Source organism: Nilaparvata lugens, chromosome 3 (genome assembly GCF_014356525.2).
Source record: "Nilaparvata lugens isolate BPH chromosome 3, ASM1435652v1, whole genome shotgun sequence".
Taxonomy (NCBI): domain Eukaryota; kingdom Metazoa; phylum Arthropoda; class Insecta; order Hemiptera; family Delphacidae; genus Nilaparvata; species Nilaparvata lugens.
The window spans coordinates 36356688-36377983 of NC_052506.1; the positions used below are offsets into that span (position 1 = coordinate 36356688).

The 21296-nt window shown below is 35.8% G+C and overlaps 1 protein-coding gene across 2 annotated transcripts in view; it reads left to right on the plus strand.

Moving 5' to 3' along the window:
* The window catches only part of LOC111059742, a 347934-nt gene that overhangs the window by 274450 nt on the left and 52188 nt on the right, over positions 1 to 21296 (plus strand). For both annotated transcript variants that reach the window (XM_039423651.1, XM_039423652.1), the window contains exons 9-12: positions 785 to 1733; positions 4594 to 5046; positions 6689 to 6916; positions 9214 to 9610. In XM_039423651.1, coding sequence (XP_039279585.1) covers positions 785 to 1733; positions 4594 to 5046; positions 6689 to 6916; positions 9214 to 9610 — 2027 coding nt within the window. The remainder of the gene's footprint in view (positions 1 to 784; positions 1734 to 4593; positions 5047 to 6688; positions 6917 to 9213; positions 9611 to 21296) is intronic.

Genomic DNA, 21296 nt, shown 5'->3' on the forward strand with positions numbered 1-21296 from the left:
CAATGGAAAAAAGTATACAATATTTCTTCTAGTTTTATTTACACAAAACTATCTTTTGATGCTCATGAATCATAGTAAGTTGTTTGTTGGATAGAAAAGTTACCGGCAGAAATGGTTGATGAAGACATGAGCATAAATGTCAACTTTGTGCTCATGAAAAGGATCCTAGTGAAAAGAGAAAATAAATATGTTCTATTCCATTTTGGAATGGTAAAAGATGGTTATTTCAACATGTATAGTCATTCTCTCCAAGAAGGTTTTTTTCATTAATTCGTGGCTTATTTATCTCATTTCGAAATATCCTATTCTGGTGGTGCATCCCCACCAGAGAACTACATTCATGTTTCACTAGATTGGAAACAAAACAAAATAAAACAACAAAAAAACATTGTTGTTGAACGTTCTTTATCTCCCTTCCTTCTTTGTCTCCTCCCTTCTTTTCCGTTTCCCACTTCATTTCCTATCATTCTATTCTTGCCCTTACCTGCCTATTATACAGGAAACCATAAATGTGCAAGGTATGAAATACAACGCCATGTAGCAATATTTTTATATTTTTGTTTTGCATTGTTGCTATTTTATATTAATTAAATTGAATTGAGCATGAAACAATTAACACTGGAACAGTTAATTCAATTGACACATAAACAATATCATGTTGTATATATTTGACACTTGTATTGTATCTGAAGACCTCAGATATTGCTGCAATAAAGATTCTATTCTATTCTATTCAACTGTTGGCTACATCGTGCTATACAATTAATTTATACTATTCTTGCAGATGCAGCTCGACGTTCGACAACATCAAGTCGCTGCTGAAAGATGGTCTAATCGAAGGACTGGACGACGACCCGCCAGACTTTGCGCCTCCCACCCCTCCCCCGGCCCTGCTCAAAGTGGTCTCCCTGCCCAGTCTGCTGGTCGACGACAACACCCCCACCCCCTCCACCCAAACCAACACCCACCGCCGAGACAGAACCATCAATCGAACAGTCAAGCACAAATCTCAGGGTAAAACTGTTGTAGATAGCATTAGTAGTAATAAGGTGTCAATAGACGTCGGTGTCCAAGTCACGGACGATTTCTCAAACTCTGAACCGTCCAAAAACGAACAAACACAAAGTGAAAACTCGACTGCGGTGACCAAAGCCGAGATCAGCACACAAATACAGCCCGAAGAACTTTGTGAACTGATCGACGAGAAAGTCAGCAGCGATGTGGCTGTCGAGGTCGTCGATTTGTCTCTTGTAGAGACCGATACAACACAGCCGGAGAGCAAGCAATCAAAAATACCTGACGAATCAATTGTGATATCCGAAGTGAATAAAGATGAATCAGTTGTGATATCTGAACCTGAAAAGTCTGTCGCTGATCATGTGGAAGCAGAATCATTGGTTCAGTCGGAACTTATCGTTAGACCTGTAAGAAAAAGTATATCCCTCGAAGAGAACTGTGTGTTCAGAAAAGCATTACCTCTGGAGCCTGAAAGTTTTTATGAAAAAGATTTGCCGTTGGAGCCTGATAGTATTGAATATGACAAAGCCTTACCAAAGGAGCCCGTTGAAGTTTATGATAAGGATCTGCCTTCGGAGCCTGATATGTATGATGAAAAGAGTTTGCCGCCTGTACCGCCACCATCGTCAAGGGAGAGTGACGTCGACTCGTTGAGTGGGAGAGAGCTGGAGGAGAACGAGAAGAACTCGACAGGAACTATGATAATGCATGTTGAGATAGGCAAGGAGAAATCTGTGTTCAATCCGTGGGACAAGTCGAAGGAAACGCCGGTGATTCCTGTGCTTGAGGAGGACAGGAAGTTGAAGATTGAGGATGATTGCGAGGATGAGAACGAGAAGCGTGATGAGTTGAAGAGTGAGAAGCCCCCGGCTGACTTCAACGTGAAGGTGGAAGTGCTGCAGCACGAGTTCGGTCCACTACCGCCGTCTCCGGTGGAGGAGGACGAGGACGAGTACGCGGACATCCTGCGGCCGAGCCCGGTTAAGACGGACGAGCCGTTCTACCGGTGCGTGGAGCCACCGGCCAGCGATCCCATCGGGTCGCGCTTCCTCAACCGGCCGCCTGAGCCGCCCCCGCACCGCGACGCCACCTCCAGTCTCAAGACGCGCTCCATGGACGCCGGCTTCACGCGCAACCACAACAACCAGCACTCGGCTTCACGCAAAGAGGTTTGTTCACTCAATTCAAGCTTTGTTGAAAATATTTTTGTAGTTGACGTATTCATTTCACCACATTTTCTATAGGATGAAATTGAAATACTTTATTGTTCACTTTTTAGATGTTTTTCAAGGATACTCATTCTCGTAATACTTTTTATTGGAGATTATCAAGAATTTGTTATTCTAATTCATTTTATTGAGCTCTTCTAATTCATAAAATTGAATCCAGTCATCCAGGGCTTGATCCATGAAGATTCGAAAGTCTTGTATCACATGACTCGCTGTATTTCTAACGACACGTCAAATAAGTGGAGAATTAAATCAAATATAAATATGAGTTCTTAACTTCATAAAACAGTTTCCCAAGGTGGTGAACCACTGGATCCACTAGTCCACTTCGGAGTAGCATACTTGTGTTACAGTAACTGTACATAATACAATAGTGAAACTAATTTATCATCACAGTGCACTAGTAATTTTTTTCTCATTTCTTAAGACTATTCAAGTTTCTTAAAATCGGTATGTAATAGCCGAGGTGTTTCTCGAAAAAGTTTATTTTCAGTTATCAACCTGTTTCAAACAATTATGCTTTCAAAAAAGCATGCATGAACAATAAATAAATGGAATCTTTGGATGTGTCCATTCGAGTTCTCATAAATCGATAAGGTCACTGATGCAACAATATGAGAGATGTGGTGGTGAATTTTTTTCTGAATTATACTTAAAAAACCAATGAGCAATGACGCTATCGATTCCAAATCTAGTCAATCTAGTTCAATCAACTAGAATCTAGTTTATTAAAATTTCTTGGATCCTCCTCCATTTTTTTTTTAAATTTTTTATTTTGTCTATTTGCCAAAAACAAAATACAATAAAAATTACTTTAATATCAAAACCAGTTACTTACCAGCTCTTTAATATATAATTTATTAATTCCTGAGTACTTACATTTGTCAAGTTATTCAGTGAAGATAGTTCGGAAGAATTATTGTTCTTTTTATCAAATTCATTTTTTTATTGATTCCAATATTCACAACTTACAATAAATTACAAGCAATAAGATCTCAAAATCACACAGCTTAGCAAGATGAAAGATCATGATCTAATATTTATTAAGTAATAATTATACTATACAAAATCCATAACTGACATACTGTAAGTAAAAAGTACTGAATGAAAATACATTATTGAGTATGTTGTATCAGTACAAGAATTTGTGAATCAGGAATAATAAATATTACATGTTGAAAGTACAGTACAATATGTCTGCAAGTTAGTAGGAATGATTCAACTAGAATATCTCAGTAACTTTTCGTATCTGATATAACAAATAATAATGTTGAAGAAGTCTTTTCCAATAAAAAATTAATTATATATTAATTTATTAAATTTCAAACAGCTCTCAGTACCGTTACCAATTGATTTCACTATATTATAAAATATTGTATTTATTGTGACAACTTTTTGAAAATAAAATGATTTCCGAAGATAATTTCAATGTATTATTCAAATGGAATTGAGCAGCTTTGAAACGATGGTATAAAATTTTCATACTAGTTCTTTTGAAATCTTTAGTGGATTCAAATATAATGCTACTCCTCTAAATAAATCTCATGAATTTGAATGTGTGTAGATTCCATCGGAACGACGGACGCTGCCGTCTGAGCTGCCGGGGCCGTCACGACGCCGCACCTTCCAGAAGCGCACGAACACATGCGGCAGCGGCAGCGGCCATTCGCCGCGGGACGAGGGGGGCCAGGGGGGTCGCATGCACATGCAGGTGTCCTGTTCGCTGCCCGAGACGCCCATATTCGCGCGCGGCTGCGACATCCCACGCACGCCGCTCAGGCGCACGCCCGAGGTAAACCGGCCTCAATACTATATTTGCCATGATACAGTGTAGTTTTCAAAATAAAAACACCATTCAAATATTTTTTTCAACATTTAAATGAAATAAATTGATTTCTCCCGAAACAAAATTACAGGCGTTGTCAGTCAAACTAAAGGTTTGTGTGCTGCATCTAACGACATCAATTTGTACAAATATTTCAACTCAATACAATAATAGAACATTTCATTATTATTTTGATCTACTTGAACGATGCTCTAAAATTAAAAATACCACATTGTACCCAAATTTCATTTGCTGATGATACAGCCTTAGTTTTTTCGGGTGAATCCTGGCGCCAAGTAAACCAATCTGCTAATGAGGGTTTAAAAATTATGAAGAATTGGATGGATAATCATATTCTAACTGTTAACTTGAAAAAAAAACAAAGTATATCACCTTTTCTCCGACACTAGCAGGTCAACCTGAGGACTCATTGCATTTGAAAATGACGTCGACTCGTTGAGTGGGAGAGAGCTGGAGGAGAACGAGAAGAACTCGACAGGAACTATGATAATGCATGTTGAGATAGGCAAGGAGAAATCTGTGTTCAATCCGTGGGACAAGTCGAAGGAAACGCCGGTGATTCCTGTGCTTGAGGAGGACAGGAAGTTGAAAATTGAGGATGATTGCGAGGATGAGAACGAGAAGCGTGATGAGTTGAAGAGTGAGAAGCCCCCGGCTGACTTCAACGTGAAGGTGGAAGTGCTGCAGCACGAGTTCGGTCCACTACCGCCGTCTCCGGTGGAGGAGGACGAGGACGAGTACGCGGACATCCTGCGGCCGAGCCCGGTTAAGACGGACGAGCCGTTCTACCGGTGCGTGGAGCCACCGGCCAGCGATCCCATCGGGTCGCGCTTCCTCAACCGGCCGCCTGAGCCGCCCCCGCACCGCGACGCCACCTCCAGTCTCAAGACGCGCTCCATGGACGCCGGCTTCACGCGCAACCACAACAACCAGCACTCGGCGTCACGCAAAGAGGTTTGTTCACTCAATTCAAGCTTTGTTGAAAATATTTTTGTAGTTGACATATTCATTTTACCACATTTTCTATAGGATGAAATTGAAAATAATACTTTATTGTTCACTTTTTAGATGTTTTTCAAAGATACTCATTCTCGTAATACTTTTTATTGGAGATTATCAAGAATTTGTTATTCTAATTCATTTTATTGAGCTCTTCTAATTCATAAAATTGAATCCAGTCATCCAGGGCTTGATCCATGAAGATTCGAAAGTCTTGTATCACATGACTCGCTGTATTTCTAACGACACGTCAAATAAGTGGAGAATTAAATCAAATTAAATTCTGTCATATAAATATGAGTTCTTAACTTCATAAAACAGTTTCCCAAGGTGGTGAACCACTGGATCCACTAGTCCACTTCGGAGTAGCATACTTGTGTTACAGTAACTGTACATAATACAATAGTGAAACTAATTTATCATCAAAGTGCACTAGTAATTTTTTCTCATTTCTTAAGACTATTCAAGTTTCTTAAAATCGGTATGTAATAGGTGTTTCTCGAAAAAGTTTATTTTCAGTTATCAACCTGTTTCAAACAATTATGCTTTCAAAAAAGCATGCATGATCAATAAATAAACGGAATCTTTGGATGTGTCCATTCGAGTTCTCATAAATCGATAAGGTCACTGAAGCAACAATATGAGAGATGTGGTGGTGAATTTTTTTCTGAATTATACTTAAAAAACCAATGAGCAATGACGCTATGGATTCCACATCTAGCCAATCTAGTTCAATCAACTAGAATCTAGTTTATTAAAATTTCTTGGATCCTCCTCCATTTTTTTTTAAATTTTTTATTTTGTATATTTTCCAAAAACAAAATACAATAAAAATTACTTTAATATCAAAACCAGTTACTTACCAGCTCTTTAATATATAATTTATTAATTCCTGAGTACTTACATTTGTCAAGTTATTCAGTGAAGATAGTTCGGAAGAATTATTGTTCTTTTTATCAAATTCATTTTTTTTATTGATTCCAATATTCACAACTTACAATAAATTACAAGCAATAAGATCTCAAAATCACACAGCTTAGCAAGATGAAAGATCATGATCTAATATTTATTAAGTAATAATTATACTATACAAAATCCATAACTGACATACTGTAAGTAAAAAGTACTGAATGAAAATACATTATTGAGTATGTTCAATGTTGTATCAGTACAAGAATTTGTGAATCAGGAATAATAAATATTACATGTTGAAAGTACAGTACAATACGTCTGCAAGTTAGTGGGAATGATTCAACTAGAATATCTCAGTAACTTTTCATATCTGATGTAACAAATAATAATGTTGAAGAAGTCTTTTCCAATAAAAAATTAATTATATATTAATTTATTAAATTTCAAACAGCTCTCAGTACCGTTCCCAATTGATTTCACTATATTATAAAATATTGTATTTATTGTGACAACTTTTTGAAAATAAAATGATTTCCGAAGATAATTTCAATGTATTATTCAAATGGAGTTGAGCAGCTTTGAAACGATGGTATAAAATTTTCATACTAGTTCTTTTGAAATCTTTAGTGGATTCAAATATAATGCTACTCCTCTAAATAAATCTCATGAATTTGAATGTGTGTAGATTCCATCGGAACGACGGACGCTGCCGTCTGAGCTGCCGGGGCCGTCGCGACGCCGCACCTTCCAGAAGCGCACCAACACATGCGGCAGCGGCAGCGGCCATTCGCCGCGGGACGAGGGGGGCCAGGGGGGTCGCATGCACATGCAGGTGTCCTGTTCGCTGCCCGAGACGCCCATATTCGCGCGCGGCTGCGACATCCCACGCACGCCGCTCAGGCGCACGCCCGAGGTAAACCGGCCTCAATACTATATTTGCCATGATACAGTGTAGTTTTCAAAATAAAAACACCATTCAAATATTTTTTCAACATTTAAATGAAATAAATTGATTTCTCCCGAAACAAAATTTACAGGCGTTGTCAGTCAAACTAAAGGTTTGTGTGCTGCATCTAACGACATCAATTTGTACAAATATTTCAACTCAATACAATAATAGAACATTTCATTATTATTTTTGATCTACTTGAACGATGCTCTAAAATTAACAATACCACATTGTACCCAAATTTCATTTGCTGATGATACAGCCTTAGTTTTTTCGGGTGAATCCTGGCGCCAAGTAAACCAATCTGCTAATGAGGGTTTAAAAATTATGAAGAATTGGATGGATAATCATATTCTAACTGTTAACTTGAAAAAAAGAAAACAAAGTATATCACCTTTTCTCCGACACTAGCAGGTCAACCTGAGGACTCATTGCATTTGAAAATGCACTCTGATCCTCACTGCTTGAATGATGGGTTGTACTGTTTGTGCCAACAAATTGAAAAAGTTAATTCTATAAAATATTTGGGAGTGATGGTGGATAGATATTTGAAATGGGATACTCATATGAATTACCTATCTTCTAAACTTAAATTTCTTATTTATAGTTTCTACAAAGTAAATCAATTGAAAGACCTGGATGTTAAAAGATCAATTTATTTTGCGTATGCCCACTCGCTGTTTCAATATGCGATTGAAGCTTGGGGTGGTGCATATGATTGTCACTTTAATAAAGTCTTCACACTACAAAAGCATCTTATAAGGGCAGCACTGGGTAAACCAAGACGATATCCAAGCAAGAAACTTTTTGAAGAATTAAGTGTTCCCACACTAAGACAGATGTATGTAACTAGGATTGTTTTGCACTTAAATAAGAATAGAAGTAATCTAGAAATTAGAAATATACCGTACCAAACTCGTTCATTAGCATTAAATAATTTCAATATCAACTTAATAAAACTAGTAGTTTGTCGACACCAATTCACCTATCTTTGCAATATATTTTCAATAAAATTCCGATAAAACTAATTAATTCAAAAATTACTAAAGCACTTATCAAGGAAATAAATGTATGGGTTGAGCAGAATATATATTTTACAATGCCTAAATGTTAATAAATCTTTTCATGATTCTTTTGAGTTTTGAATGTCTTTCTATCTTTTGTATTATTTATGAAAATTGATTAAGCACTGGGATGTGCTCACAACTGAAAATTTCATTTTTTATTGTATTCTCCTTCATTAGTTTGCATTTAGAAGATTCAAATGTAGGCTGTATGACTTGTTTTTGGTTATCACCTGTATAATTGGTTTTAACACGAAATTATTCAATTCTTATCATTGTATTATTTATAAGAAGCATTACTATAATATTTATTACATAGGTATATATTTTTTTTCCATTTTTCAGTATTGCTATGGGTTACTTCGTACTGTTTGCTTTATGAACTCACAGCTAGCGCACAAGTTTAACTTTGCTGGCTGTGCCAAATCATTCATGTTTTTTAACTATTATGTAATTTTGGCGAAATAAACATTCTTATTATTATTATATTATTATTCATTGATAAATCTATGTTGAAAATATAAAACAAGAATGCTTCATACTAATTTCAGTTAATTGCCTCATTTAATAATGTCAAGAGTATAATTTATGCATGGGTGAAAGAATAGAAAAATATATTTATGAATATAATTTATATTCAATGTTAATTGAGGTCACAAAAGTCACATATAAATCAAGAAAAGATAATATCTTTCTCATTTTCAAATATTCCAATTCAATTTAAACATGCCTTTCTCTCACACACTGCTGCATAATATCCTCAAATAAATGTCAAACCATCCCAGCTCAGTATCATCTGCAGAATACACCTTCTTAGAATTTTAAATACTGTGTTACTTTTCTGTGACTTCAAAATTATACCGTACTAATTTTTGAATGTACCAAAAGTTTATTTTCTTATTGTAGAGGTGTTCATAAGATTCATGATTTCAATACAGAATTACAAGACAAATTGAAAGCAAAACTGGACATCGATTAGTCAAACCGTACCAATGATATTCACTTTTAAAAATACCAATAAATAAAGCAGAAATGAAATAAAAAATGTAAAATTTTACAGTTCAACACTTTTAATAATGGAATTTGTTTGGTCATATTTTCAATGTACTTCAATTCGACCGTGTAGTGTATAGCCAAATGAGGCTCTAAGGATTGTTCTATAGACTTTTTTGACGTTGTTGAAATGTGTTGTTGAAGGTGACGCCAGGCAGTGCACGCACGGCTCCACGGCCAGGCGGCCTGCAGACGACGGGCAGCTACCGGCTGACGGCAGGTGCGGCCGGCCACGGCACGGTCGGGTCCGGAGTCAGTCTGGGCCAGGCGATGGTGGGCGCCGAACTGTTGCGCCTGAACGGCGGCCCCGGGCGCGGCTGGTACCCCAGGCACCGGCAGCAGCCTCGTCCCGCCTCCGTCGAACACCTCGACCACCTGGCTCGCTCCGGCCTTAGCCCAGGCCTCCTCTCGTCGCCGCCCGCCAGCGCCTGGGACGCCTCTCGCAAGCCGCTCACCCTCCCGCCCAACCTCACGCCCAAGTTCTTCCAGCGGTCGCCGCGCGAAGCACTCAGGCGCGTCACCAGTCTGCTCATTCGAAAAGGTAGGCCTACCATCGCTCACAATTCTCTAAAAAGTAGTGATAGTATTTTTATGTGTGTTTCTCATGCTCAGTCAACTCATTTTTCGAGACAATATAGTTGGAAAATTACTGCTGAGGAAGAGTATGATCCCACATGAGCTCTAGACTTGTGCGTGGGTGATGAGACCGATGATAATGAGAGATGAGTGGACCTACAGCTTTAGGTGGGTACTGAACTACCAGGAAGTAATTATAAAGGTCATAAATAGGATTTAGAGTAGTTCGGTCCGGATCTTACATCATTGAAAGTGAAGAAAAATTTTACTCTGATTTAGTCTAATTAGTAGAGAGCCGTAGATTATTAATACTACTGTAACACTATATTATATTTTTACAACAACGTATTGAGTAAGATTGATCCGTTTCTGATTTGTAAATACTTCTTACAGATATCCATGCTAAACCCAATTTTCGAATCCTCATTTTTCGAATGTTCAAATTCGTAATTATTGAGACTGTTCATATAGATTAATGTGTAGTTTACCGCGAAAAACATGCGTTTTCATCCATAGTTGAATTCAGCCTTCTTGAAGAGATTTAACCGTTGAATAACTTGATTTTTTGGTATTGTACTGTTGTTGAGGAATTGAAAGTGCTCTAATCCTTGAGAAATTAAAATACCGCATCTATGATAGTTTGAAATGTCATGTTTTAGGTCATTAGAGTATTTTTTCAAGTTGATTCTCGTTCAGTCTTCTCGTGTCTGTGGTTACAGCAGTAATTTTTTAATAAATTAGATTCAATTCTATTCAAATTAATGTTATTTTTATAAAGACTATAAATTTACTCTCCTAATTTGAGAATAATCCGTGTTTAATGGACGAGTCCAAACAAAGCATTAAAGAATTCTACTTTTTCTAAATTCTAAAAAAATTATAGCTTCCATTGACAGACATAATAATAATAATAGACTGTTCATGTAACATTTACATCATACAGAAAAAAATCTGTCACTTCACAGTTCCTTGAAAAAAAAGGTAAATATGCAAATTTTATATTTTCTTTCTTCTAATTTACAAAACGAAAAATATCGAAAGATATGAAAAACCTACAAGATTTCATAATTTATTCGACCTTTTTGAACTGTAATAATATTTTCTAGAGGGTTCCATAGTACTCCCAATTGTACAGTAATTATTGTTTTCTTCACACGTTGAACAACTGTAAATGTTTTCATAACTCGTCTCTTATATGTCTCTATGGAATCTTCATGGATGCTTGTGTATGGTATAGAAAATATTCGATTGACATCTGCGGCATTAAGTTTTCCTATCAGTTCCTATAAGTTCAAGTCAACTATCACGCCATCACATATTATCATGTACTTTGAGCTTGTCTCAATTCAACCACAATATTGAATATAATATAACATATAAATATTTTTAAGGAACATTCCTGTATGCTCCTTGCACTGGAAGGATACAATATGTGAACCGAGTTAATTCTAATGGTTTCAAGTATTGTCACGTACTTATATAGTTACCATTTTATCTCTAATGAGATCTCAAAATCTCTAGATTCATATTACGCTTATTTTTCTTTAATGATTGTGTCCAAAACTTCAATAGTAAGTGCATCATACAAAATGTTGTAGGTACTTCATGTTGATGGATGAATTGATTGTTGATTGTTTATTTATTTTTAAAGATGAACCTTCTATTAATTTAAAAATATTTCTTAATGACAATAGGTTTGTTTCTTATCCAGTAGAATTTGAATACATCAATTGAAGAATAACGATTCAATGATAAAGAAATCAATTTCCTATTTAGTGCTATTAGTTCTTTTGTCAATATATCAAAAACATCATACAAGGCACTTATAATAATTGATAATGAAACTTAAAAGAAATGGGTTAGTCTCTTGGAAAATAACATATATGAATATATGGAAATTAGGAACAAAAAGTGCTGCCTATAGAACGTGTCTATGTGTTTGTCTTCAACTCACGACTGGAACAATCAATGTAAACAACATCTAGCATGTGGAATATATTACAAATGTTGCCAAATGTAGGTACTGAACGTCCCTACTTTGAAAAATGAATGCAATCCTACTTATTACAAGAATAATTACTTGGCAGCACGGAGTGCTGCCACGCGCCCACCGGAAGGTTAATAAAAGAGAGTATTGTGTTGTCAGGTCTTTATGGAACCTTTCAACTATCCATGACAACTATTCCAAGCTCTTATTTCATCAAAGTTGGATTCTCTCGAACCAAATAGGCCTAACATGAAAAAATAGTTGAAGGATGACGTGGAACTTTCAACATTCCATAATAGTAGACTATTATACATAATTGATTACCTATTCATTTATAGCCTTTATTAACATTAAATTTTCTGAATCGTTTTCCTTTTGGATAAATAACTGAAATTGAAACAATGAGTGAGAATTTGAAACATTATAAACACTGTTCATGGATTTTATAAGTTCTTTATCAGGTAAAGATCAAATATTTTTACTAGAGGTTTACTGGAGATTGATGATGGGTAATGTTATAACAGAAGCTAGTATCTCGAAATTGATTTATTAAATCAGTGGTTTGACAACTGTAACCTAAAACTATTTCGAATAAACTGAAAATAAAAATACATGATTTCAAGTCATCAAATTTATCAGGCATTTCAAGTTTTCAAAGCTCCTGATTTTTGATTGTCTGAAGCTCAGTGTGTAGGTGAGTACAATGCCTGAGCTGTAAAAGAAACCTGTTCAGAATATAAGTTACAGTACTGAGTTTTTAATTTGACTGAATCAGGACTTCTTAATTCCAATACTTCACATACCATTTCGCGCTACTGTATTCATCAGAATAGGCCAGAGTTACCTTGAAAGAATCAGTTGCACATGCACTCGATCTCGATTCATATAAGGCGCCGACAAGCCAGGTGTGTTGGCGGCCGTACGGTGGTGGCACCTAGCGGTCGGCGCTGGAACTAGAGAATCGGCACATCGACCTTGTACGGGCAGAAGCAGAACCCAGAACCCGAAGCCGGCCGGCCGGCAAAGCAAAAGCAAGGCAAAGCAAAGCAAAGCCAACGTAGCAGCTGCATATCGGGGTGTGGCCTTGTGCTTGTGCTGTGTGCTGTGGTGTGGTGTGGTGGTGCTCTGCTAAAGCCAAAGCAAAGCCAGCCAGCCACCAACCTCCACATCCACACTCCTCCACCGATTGAATATTTGTGTCAGCAGCCCTGATATTCAGCCGTGTCACCCACGCACTTCTCATGCTGGAACACGCTCGAAATTTATAGATTATCGTGGAATTTGTATGTTGGTTCAACAGAAGTTGAAATTCTGATTTACATTTTGGAGGCGTTCAACCCATTGAGTTGAAAAGAATCAGAATAGCATTTTTTCCTGTTTTAGATTTTTCCTATTTCCATAATATGGGTTGTTTTCTGATTTCGTCTATGTCCGTATGTTCATGAATTTAGAAAATCTATAAAAGTATATAGCCTACTCCTGTATTTTATTATAGGAGGAAATACCTTTTTCATTTATTAAATCTGTGAATCATAATGTTAGATAATATAATTTTGGTGAATCTATAATTATTACAATCAATAAGTTAATATTGATAATAAGTTTATAAGTCAATGAATGTCTATAAATTCAATAAATCACAGTTCTTATAGAAAAAAATAATATCTGAACTTTGATAAGAGATTATAACTTATTGACAGATAGGAATTGAATTGAAATAATATTAGGCCTATAGATACCTTTTTCAAAGTGTGATAATTAAAGAATGTCAAAGGTATGAAATTTCAAATTTTATCAAACAATAACAAAACTTGAAACGTGACTGACTACAGTTTTCTCTCTCTCTATAATTATTGAAAATATTATTCATTCTAACGAAAAATGAGAAAAACTACTCATCCCTATGTTAATCTAAGTTCAATATTCAAATTGGTTGGATAACTTGAATTTTCATTGTATGGAACACTATGAAAAAATATTATATCGTTGAATAGACTCACAATCAACAACTATAATATTAAGAATAAAAGAATTGCGTCAAAAACATGGTAAAATATAAATATATATCTTATTATATTAAAGCTGCAAAAGACAAAAAATTACGAAAAATTCTCAGCCAATACCGCTGATTGTCTCAGAAAACCCACCTCAAAATCAGTTATAGAACAGACTTGAGGCTATGGGAAAACCTCCAAATCACGAAAATTTTACCCCCCTGGCACCCCCCAAATTTTTCGACACATTTAAATAAGCCTAGCACAGAAATTTCAATAGAAGCCTTTTTGTTCAGCTCCCGGAGATAAGCCTATATCCATAGTTCGATTTCGACCAAATTCAAATGGCGACCCGGGAAATTGAGTTTTCATCGAAAATTTGAAGTTTTCCCAAATGCGAAAAATTCTTAGCCAAAACTATGAGTTCGCTGTGAAAACTGAACAGCAAATCTGTTGCATAATACACTGGAGGCTAAAGGAGCACCTCCAGAACTTTCACATTTTTCCCCCATTTTGATATACGTCAAATATAATTATAGTAAAATACATTTTTATCTGTCAAACCATAGAACTAGCTATGGTTAATTGGCGATATTATGGAAAATTGAAGTTTGGATTACTTGTTATAAATGAGGCTTTAATTTAGAGGTCGGACTCAATCAATACTTGGAACTTGACAACATCAATTTTTCTCCCCCAACTCGTTAATTCTATCCACTGGTCCGCTTGTGCTATGAGTAGTACTATGAGTCATTTAGGAAAATCGTTTTGGGTTTTGTGTGATTCGACTTTTTTCAACTCCTGTCCTTGCTGGTGACATCATAACCTTCCACCCAATTCAAGCTTGGCACATTGGCGCTTTCATTAGGAAACATTTTTTTCTTTTCTTACGCCTAGCCTATTATCAACATTTTTCTTTCATATTTGATAAAAGTATATTCGTTATCATCAGTCCTGGTTCTATTATTGTACTGATTGCGTAATGTGAATGAGCATTGCTCGGAGGAAGTAATACATCTCATGAAATATAAATTTCAGTCTTTATGCCATGAGTCATGATGCTCTCTTGAACACGAATCGATAATGACTCACCTTCTTTCCAGATAGTCATTTACTGTACAAATCCCTACAACTAATCTAAAAGCAATAAACGATGGAGTCATTTTCTCTTAATCACCATTCTGTCGGAGGCCTAATGTTTCTTGTTCATTTTTCATCGAACTCATAATACAGTTTCATGCATGTACCGAGAATACCTTGTGTTCAAGATACCTTGGTTTCATGTCAGATATAGTATTGCAATCACATATGAGATCTATAAAGTTTTATTGATTCAAACTATACTCCGATTTTGTATACATTGGTTTTGATAGGGATTTGATAATTTCTACTTTACGTAATGTCAAGAGACTTATTAATATTTTCTAATTCAATTTGATCTTGTAACCAATGAAGTACCACCTCGGCCCTCTCATGAATAGGATTAAATATTTTATTGTTCCAATAATAATAATAATAATAATTCACCATGATAATAATTTATCATGAATCTGAATTTCCCTCCAAGATAAACCTCCAATGGAACTTAGTTTTCTTTTTCTTAATTATTGATCGTTTGGAAACATAATTCTGTAGGCTCTTTGAAATCCATATAGGCCTATTTAAACTAAATGTTCAAAGTTTTTAAATCTCCTGCTTTGTGTTTCTTCATCCTGATTCCATATCAATTATAATTTATTAGCATTTTCTGACAAAAGCTACTGTCAAAGAATACTAAGATTTAAATATTTTTCAAGTGTTACATTTTTCGAATTAACCAATATTGTTTTGTTACTGTTATGCCACAGTTTTGAAAATCAGCAACGAAATTTTCAAATGCATAAGCATATCACAGTGAACAGTTTCATGATAAGGCACGTTCGTATACCTGGAAATGATCATTACCAGTCTGACGTTATGTTATTGATGTGATGTTTTCGACAGGCACATTCATTCGTCAAAAATATGTCCGTCTGTTGATTTTGAGTGCTAATCCATTGTGAGTGTTGTTTCTGTTTTGAGCCTTGTTTATCGGTTTTCCTTAAGAACTTCACCTCTACAGATTACTGAGAGAGAAAGCAAAAAATATTGAGCAGACAATGTCGTCATTAACTCAAGGCCACTCAGGATGACCGCTAGATATAAGATAAGCTGCAACAAGGAATCGTCTACAGCTCGCTGAAACAATGTTGGAAATAGTATTGCCTTTCGGGATAAACAAATTTAAGAAGATGAGTAATGTGTGATCTGATGTTTATTTTTGGAAATAACATCGCCTTAAGGTGAAGAGAAAGCATCATGTTGTTTGCATGGCAACAGATAACAAACCTGAACAAGGCTAATGATCGAAAACAGGATAACTCAAGGAAAACACCTGAATGTAATTATTTAATCAGTAGAATGCGAAAGAATGTGGGAAATTATTCATGTAATCTTTCAACAACCTGAGAATTAATCTTCTCCGGCACATTATTCAATCCAAAATATATGCAGTATTGAATATTGTTTTAATGGAAGTTTCTTATTGTATAAATTTCAATCAATCCTCTGACAAAAAAACAATAATTCATCTTTTTTTGTGTAGTTGAGAAGTTGATATTGTGGTAATTATTCATATTGAATGAAAAAGACTAAGAAATTGTCAAAAAACCACAGATTTATTGACAAACAATAAGAGCAACTCAAACAATTCAGAGAAGTCTGTGGTTTTTTGACAATAATTTCTCAGTCTTTTTCATTCAATAATTCATCTCTTAGCTGTAGAAAACCCGATAAAACAGAAATATAGTTCTTAATTCTGCTACTGTAATTTTTCCTATTGGGTTGAAGTGAAATTTTCAATTTTTTTCAAAATGTGCATACATTTAAATTATGCCTGTCCAGTAAAGAAAACTATATACCCTTTACACTATAGGCTCTCTGCCTAAAACTCTTCTCAGTCTTAAGATGAACTAATCATCGCTAATTTGAAAATCTGGAATAAATCCATACAAAATTGAATATTCCAAAAGAATAATTTCTTTTATTAAATTTTACCTGATTTTTTGTATAAATTTTTCATTTCAATTATAGCCAAATCAAAGATACTATCAATAACTAAGAATAAAAATTGATATTATAAACTTGTCAAACAAAATAATGACGAATTTATAAGCAAATTGGAAAAATACTATTAAAAATGAAGTTATAATTTTGATAGACAAGTTGTATTGTAGATTAATTAGCATACGGTGCTATTTAGAAACCAACTCAGAAAATTGGTGCATGTCTTGAAATACTTTATAACTGAATCCTCCAGGGATTGAACTACTGGGAATGAAGAACATTAGCTCCTCAACTAATCTGTCTCCAAGTAATCAGCTTGTATGTTGATAGTTAACTAGAAACATAGCAGTGGTTGAGCCAAAAATAGAGATTTGAGTGGGGGATCCAAATGGATCGTTTCTTTTTACAGCTGGAATATTTTCAGAATAGACAAAAAATCCAAGAGGTTACAGTGGATCCTTGTGATGGGTGGGTGAGAGCTGATGTCGTCACTTCATTGGTCAAACAGATGTCAAGGAGTCTTTCTCATCTTTCTTGTGCTGTTGTACTCCACATTATTCTTGTAGGCCTATTGCTCTCTATCAGCGGACATACACGAATTGCGCCCAGCGGTCAAATGGAAGTAATACATAGGCTCCCTTACACACGTACACTGTTTACGTAGTGACGTCATCACTGCTAGTCACATTATTTGTCCCACTCCCTCTGTCGAATAGATAACGTTATATATACAACTCGCTGAAGGACAATCAAAGGATAATTATTATTCATCCTTGGAAAAACAGCTGAATAATAATTATTCGTCGTCTGTTGATGATGGAAGTGACTGAGCTGTTGAAATTTGTAATCATTCAATCAGCAATCAAGTACTTGGTGCCGCTTGCAAAAAATCCGGGTTATTTTCAATCCTGATTAATTCCAGTAGATCCATCTTTTTGAAATGGTCTTCTCTGATTTGGTTCACGTGAAGTTAATCAGGATTAAAATTTAACCGGATTTGTGCAACTGGGCCTTTGTGAGGGAAATTTTTGCATTCCTCTGGGAATTAATCTCAATTTACTGTGATTAAATAGAACATTTCTGTATGAATGTTATTATAATTTCTTCTTTCGTAATAATTTTTTATACTTTTGTTCTCCAGAGCGAAGCTCGGTCCCCGATATTCTTATATTCTTTCAGCTGTGACTTGCTGAATCAAACAACTCTATCATCGTTGATTTTTTTCTAGAGTTAGAAATGTATCACAATTTTTAAAGAGATCTCACCAGCTTTACCTTCCTGCTGGGAAATAGTACTGCAGCTTTGTGCTTCGAGACAAGCGTGTTTCGTGTTTGAATAATTTCGATGCTGTTAGCCATAAAGATGTTTTTCATTGATAAAACTCGGTACCCTGCGCGTTTCTGTTGTTTTATTCCTAATTATTTTCTCGCTGTAATTGGCTTCGAGGACTTTGGCCTCTTCTCGTTTCCATCTTCATCCACAAGAGTGGAAGATTTATACCGTTGGCTCTATTATTTCGTTGCAGACTGTAATAGAACATCACATCAACATTCGCAGTCTCAAGATTTATGGTTTTAATACTTTATGATACAGAGCTTTACTATTGGCCTGAAGACTTTCAAGTATTAATCAACTTTTAAACTTTTGTGATGTGAAACTATGCTTGAAATATTATGTGAGACGAATGAAGTGATTTAAAAATTTAAGATTTCTGATTGGTATCTCTTATGTCCGTTTAGATGTCAGCAGAACCAAAGATTACGAAAACTATCCAATACGTATTACGTTACGTTATAATAACTTATTATACAAGACATAGTATTATTTTAAACAACATTTTACAAGGAAATAATTATATTTTCAAAGTAACCGTATCCTACACCCCACAATTTATGTTTTTTATTAATGTTATTCACCATTTTCCCCAAGCTTCAGTCATTGTAGTATATATTGTTTTAAAGTTGTTTATTATACTTATTTTAAAGTAAGTATAGATTGTTTTATCAGTTGTATTAGAATTTCATAGTTTAATATTTCAGTAGTGTAGGCTGACACAAAGGTGAATTGAAAATAAACTTTATGATCCACTTCAAAAGTTGTAAAAGTACAACTACAGTACTTTTAAATTTAGAAAGTACCATTGTAAAATTGAATAATAAAGTTCAATTGGTTACAAATAGTTCAAGTTAGGATGAAAACCTTAGAAGAGATTGAAAACGTGAAGGTGGTTGATGATGTGAGGAGCTGCATGTGTGTGTTAAAAGTCAATGTAGGGTGATGTGTGATGGTGGTAGGGGGTGGGGGGTCGACAGGTCGAGTGGCATGTTAATGGAAGGTGGTGAGAGGGGAGGGGTTGCGTCTGGCAGCCAGGATGGAACTGGTTCCTCGGTGTCCTGATCGGCTGATCCTGGTTGGTCCTGATCCTGGTATGCGGAGTCGCTGTCCCCCCTGGACCTGGCTGGCTCAGCTTCATTTCTCGGAACTGCGAGTCAATGACCGGTCTGCACACTGCACTTCACTGCAACGCCACCTCTAGTCTGCCATCTTCACAAATATGATACATTAGCGTATTATACTGTATTTACAGCACATAAATTTGTGTTCAAAGAATTATTTTTGAAACTATATGAAGATAAATGTTACCACGCTATTTATATAATTTTAAACCTACTTATTCTGCTGACATTTCAAAGGATAATCTAAAACATGGTTTGAAAGAATGATTGGCAGATTGTGCATCTAATATCATGGGAGTAAATCTCAACTAATCATTCCGTAGGATATTTTAGGCGGTGAAAATGTTGCGGCCAAACCCTGTCGAAACAATACTTTTAGTAGATTAATTAAGTTGACTTGATAAGATTGGAAAATCAAGCATCCTGGCTGCCATGTTTCTGATGGTATGAAATTATAACTCATGTTCAAATTTTTCTGAACTCCTAGGCCGAATTATTCCAACCTATAGTGTAGCCTACTCATCAAGATGTCATTTACTTCTATTTGAGTCCCGCGTAGCTTTATCCAATAATGGAGTCATTCATTTCAATCTGCTTGTCTCCCAGTTGCTAGCTTTAGTAGGCTACTATTGGCTCTGCTTAATTTTGTATTCGAATAAGGTGCCGACTAGCTCCACGTGCCATGCGCGGTAATACAGCCAGGTGGTCATAATAAGCCAGCCCGTTTAGGAATTACCGAGAGGAAATTGGTCATTCCATTGAATGACTTTCGCTGAAACGACGCTGGTGTGCTTATTAATAGATGGCCACTGACGAATAGGAATAGTGCTCTGTATTCTGGGACTGTGTAATAGTTACTGGAGGTGAGAAGAATATTTTCAAAGTGGGTCGTCTATTTTGATAACATTTGTAACCACGTTGACGTCTCTCACATAAGCACTCCCACTTTCCAAATGAATTTCTGAGGTGCTTATTCAGCTACAGAGCTTGGTTATATCAGTCAGCTTGAGTTTTTTGTATTAGCTTCAAAGTTTGAAGTTCAAAGTCTTCAGCACCATTGAAAAAGAATTTATAAGTGTAGAAATTCACTTGCAGCTTAGAAAATTTTTGTAACCTCTCAAAATAGGTTCAATTTATTCTCTACTTTTTCAGAATTCTTGTAGATTTCCTGTAATGGTGTATTCTAGTTCCCATTGCTCTTGGACAGAAGACAATATTCATTGACGATTGACAATAATACTTGAATTCAACTAAAATATCGTACAATAGGTAGGAAATATAGAGAATATCCATTCAGTCATTGTCTATTGATTAAATTTGCAACCTATGTTTGAGTTTACAACCTGATCCATGTTTGCAGTTGAATAACAGTAAGAATTGAATAAGATGTATAGATTTCTTGTGCCTTTGTAAACAAAATAAATTAGATTTGAATGAATTCTATAGCTCCTTTGAAGAAATTATTCACAAGGAGAAAAGCCAACAAGCCGTCTTCTATGCGCTTTCCACTTGTGCATAAAATGCTCCTAATTTAGTCAATTATTACATTCCTTTCGACATTGTCGTAGAATGCTGGACTATGTCAAGTCATCAGCCTCAACCCCACTTGTAGACTTTTGTTGAAGTTTTAATAAAGCACACCCTGTGGGGGAATGAAGCCGTGTTTAAAGTTGGAGGGGTGTTTGGCAAACAGCCTGCCTGTTTGAAGGAGTATGGCCGTGGGGAATATGAAGCGCGCACTTTTTAAAGGTGTGGGCTATCCGAAAAAACGGCGCTAACGACCGGAACTAACTGTCGTTTTCGTTGAACGTGTGTCCTGTGCGGACCGGCCAGAAATGGCAGCCATCGCAATCGCCATCTGCATCGATTTATCGCATCGCTGGCTCTCTGATGGGCCCACAAAAAATAATTAAGTAGGACAACAGCTCCAGTGATTGATTACCGGGAAGTGATATACCACCTGTTTATTGTTCCGAAATTCTATGCACCTGAAATTGTAGAGAACTATAATGTGCTGAATGAAAGCCTAAACTAGATTTGTTTTCACGTAGTTCACAATCAAGTGTGTAAGATAAATAAATAAATAAATAGATAACAGCTCCAATTATTGTATTTTTCTATTAAATCAGG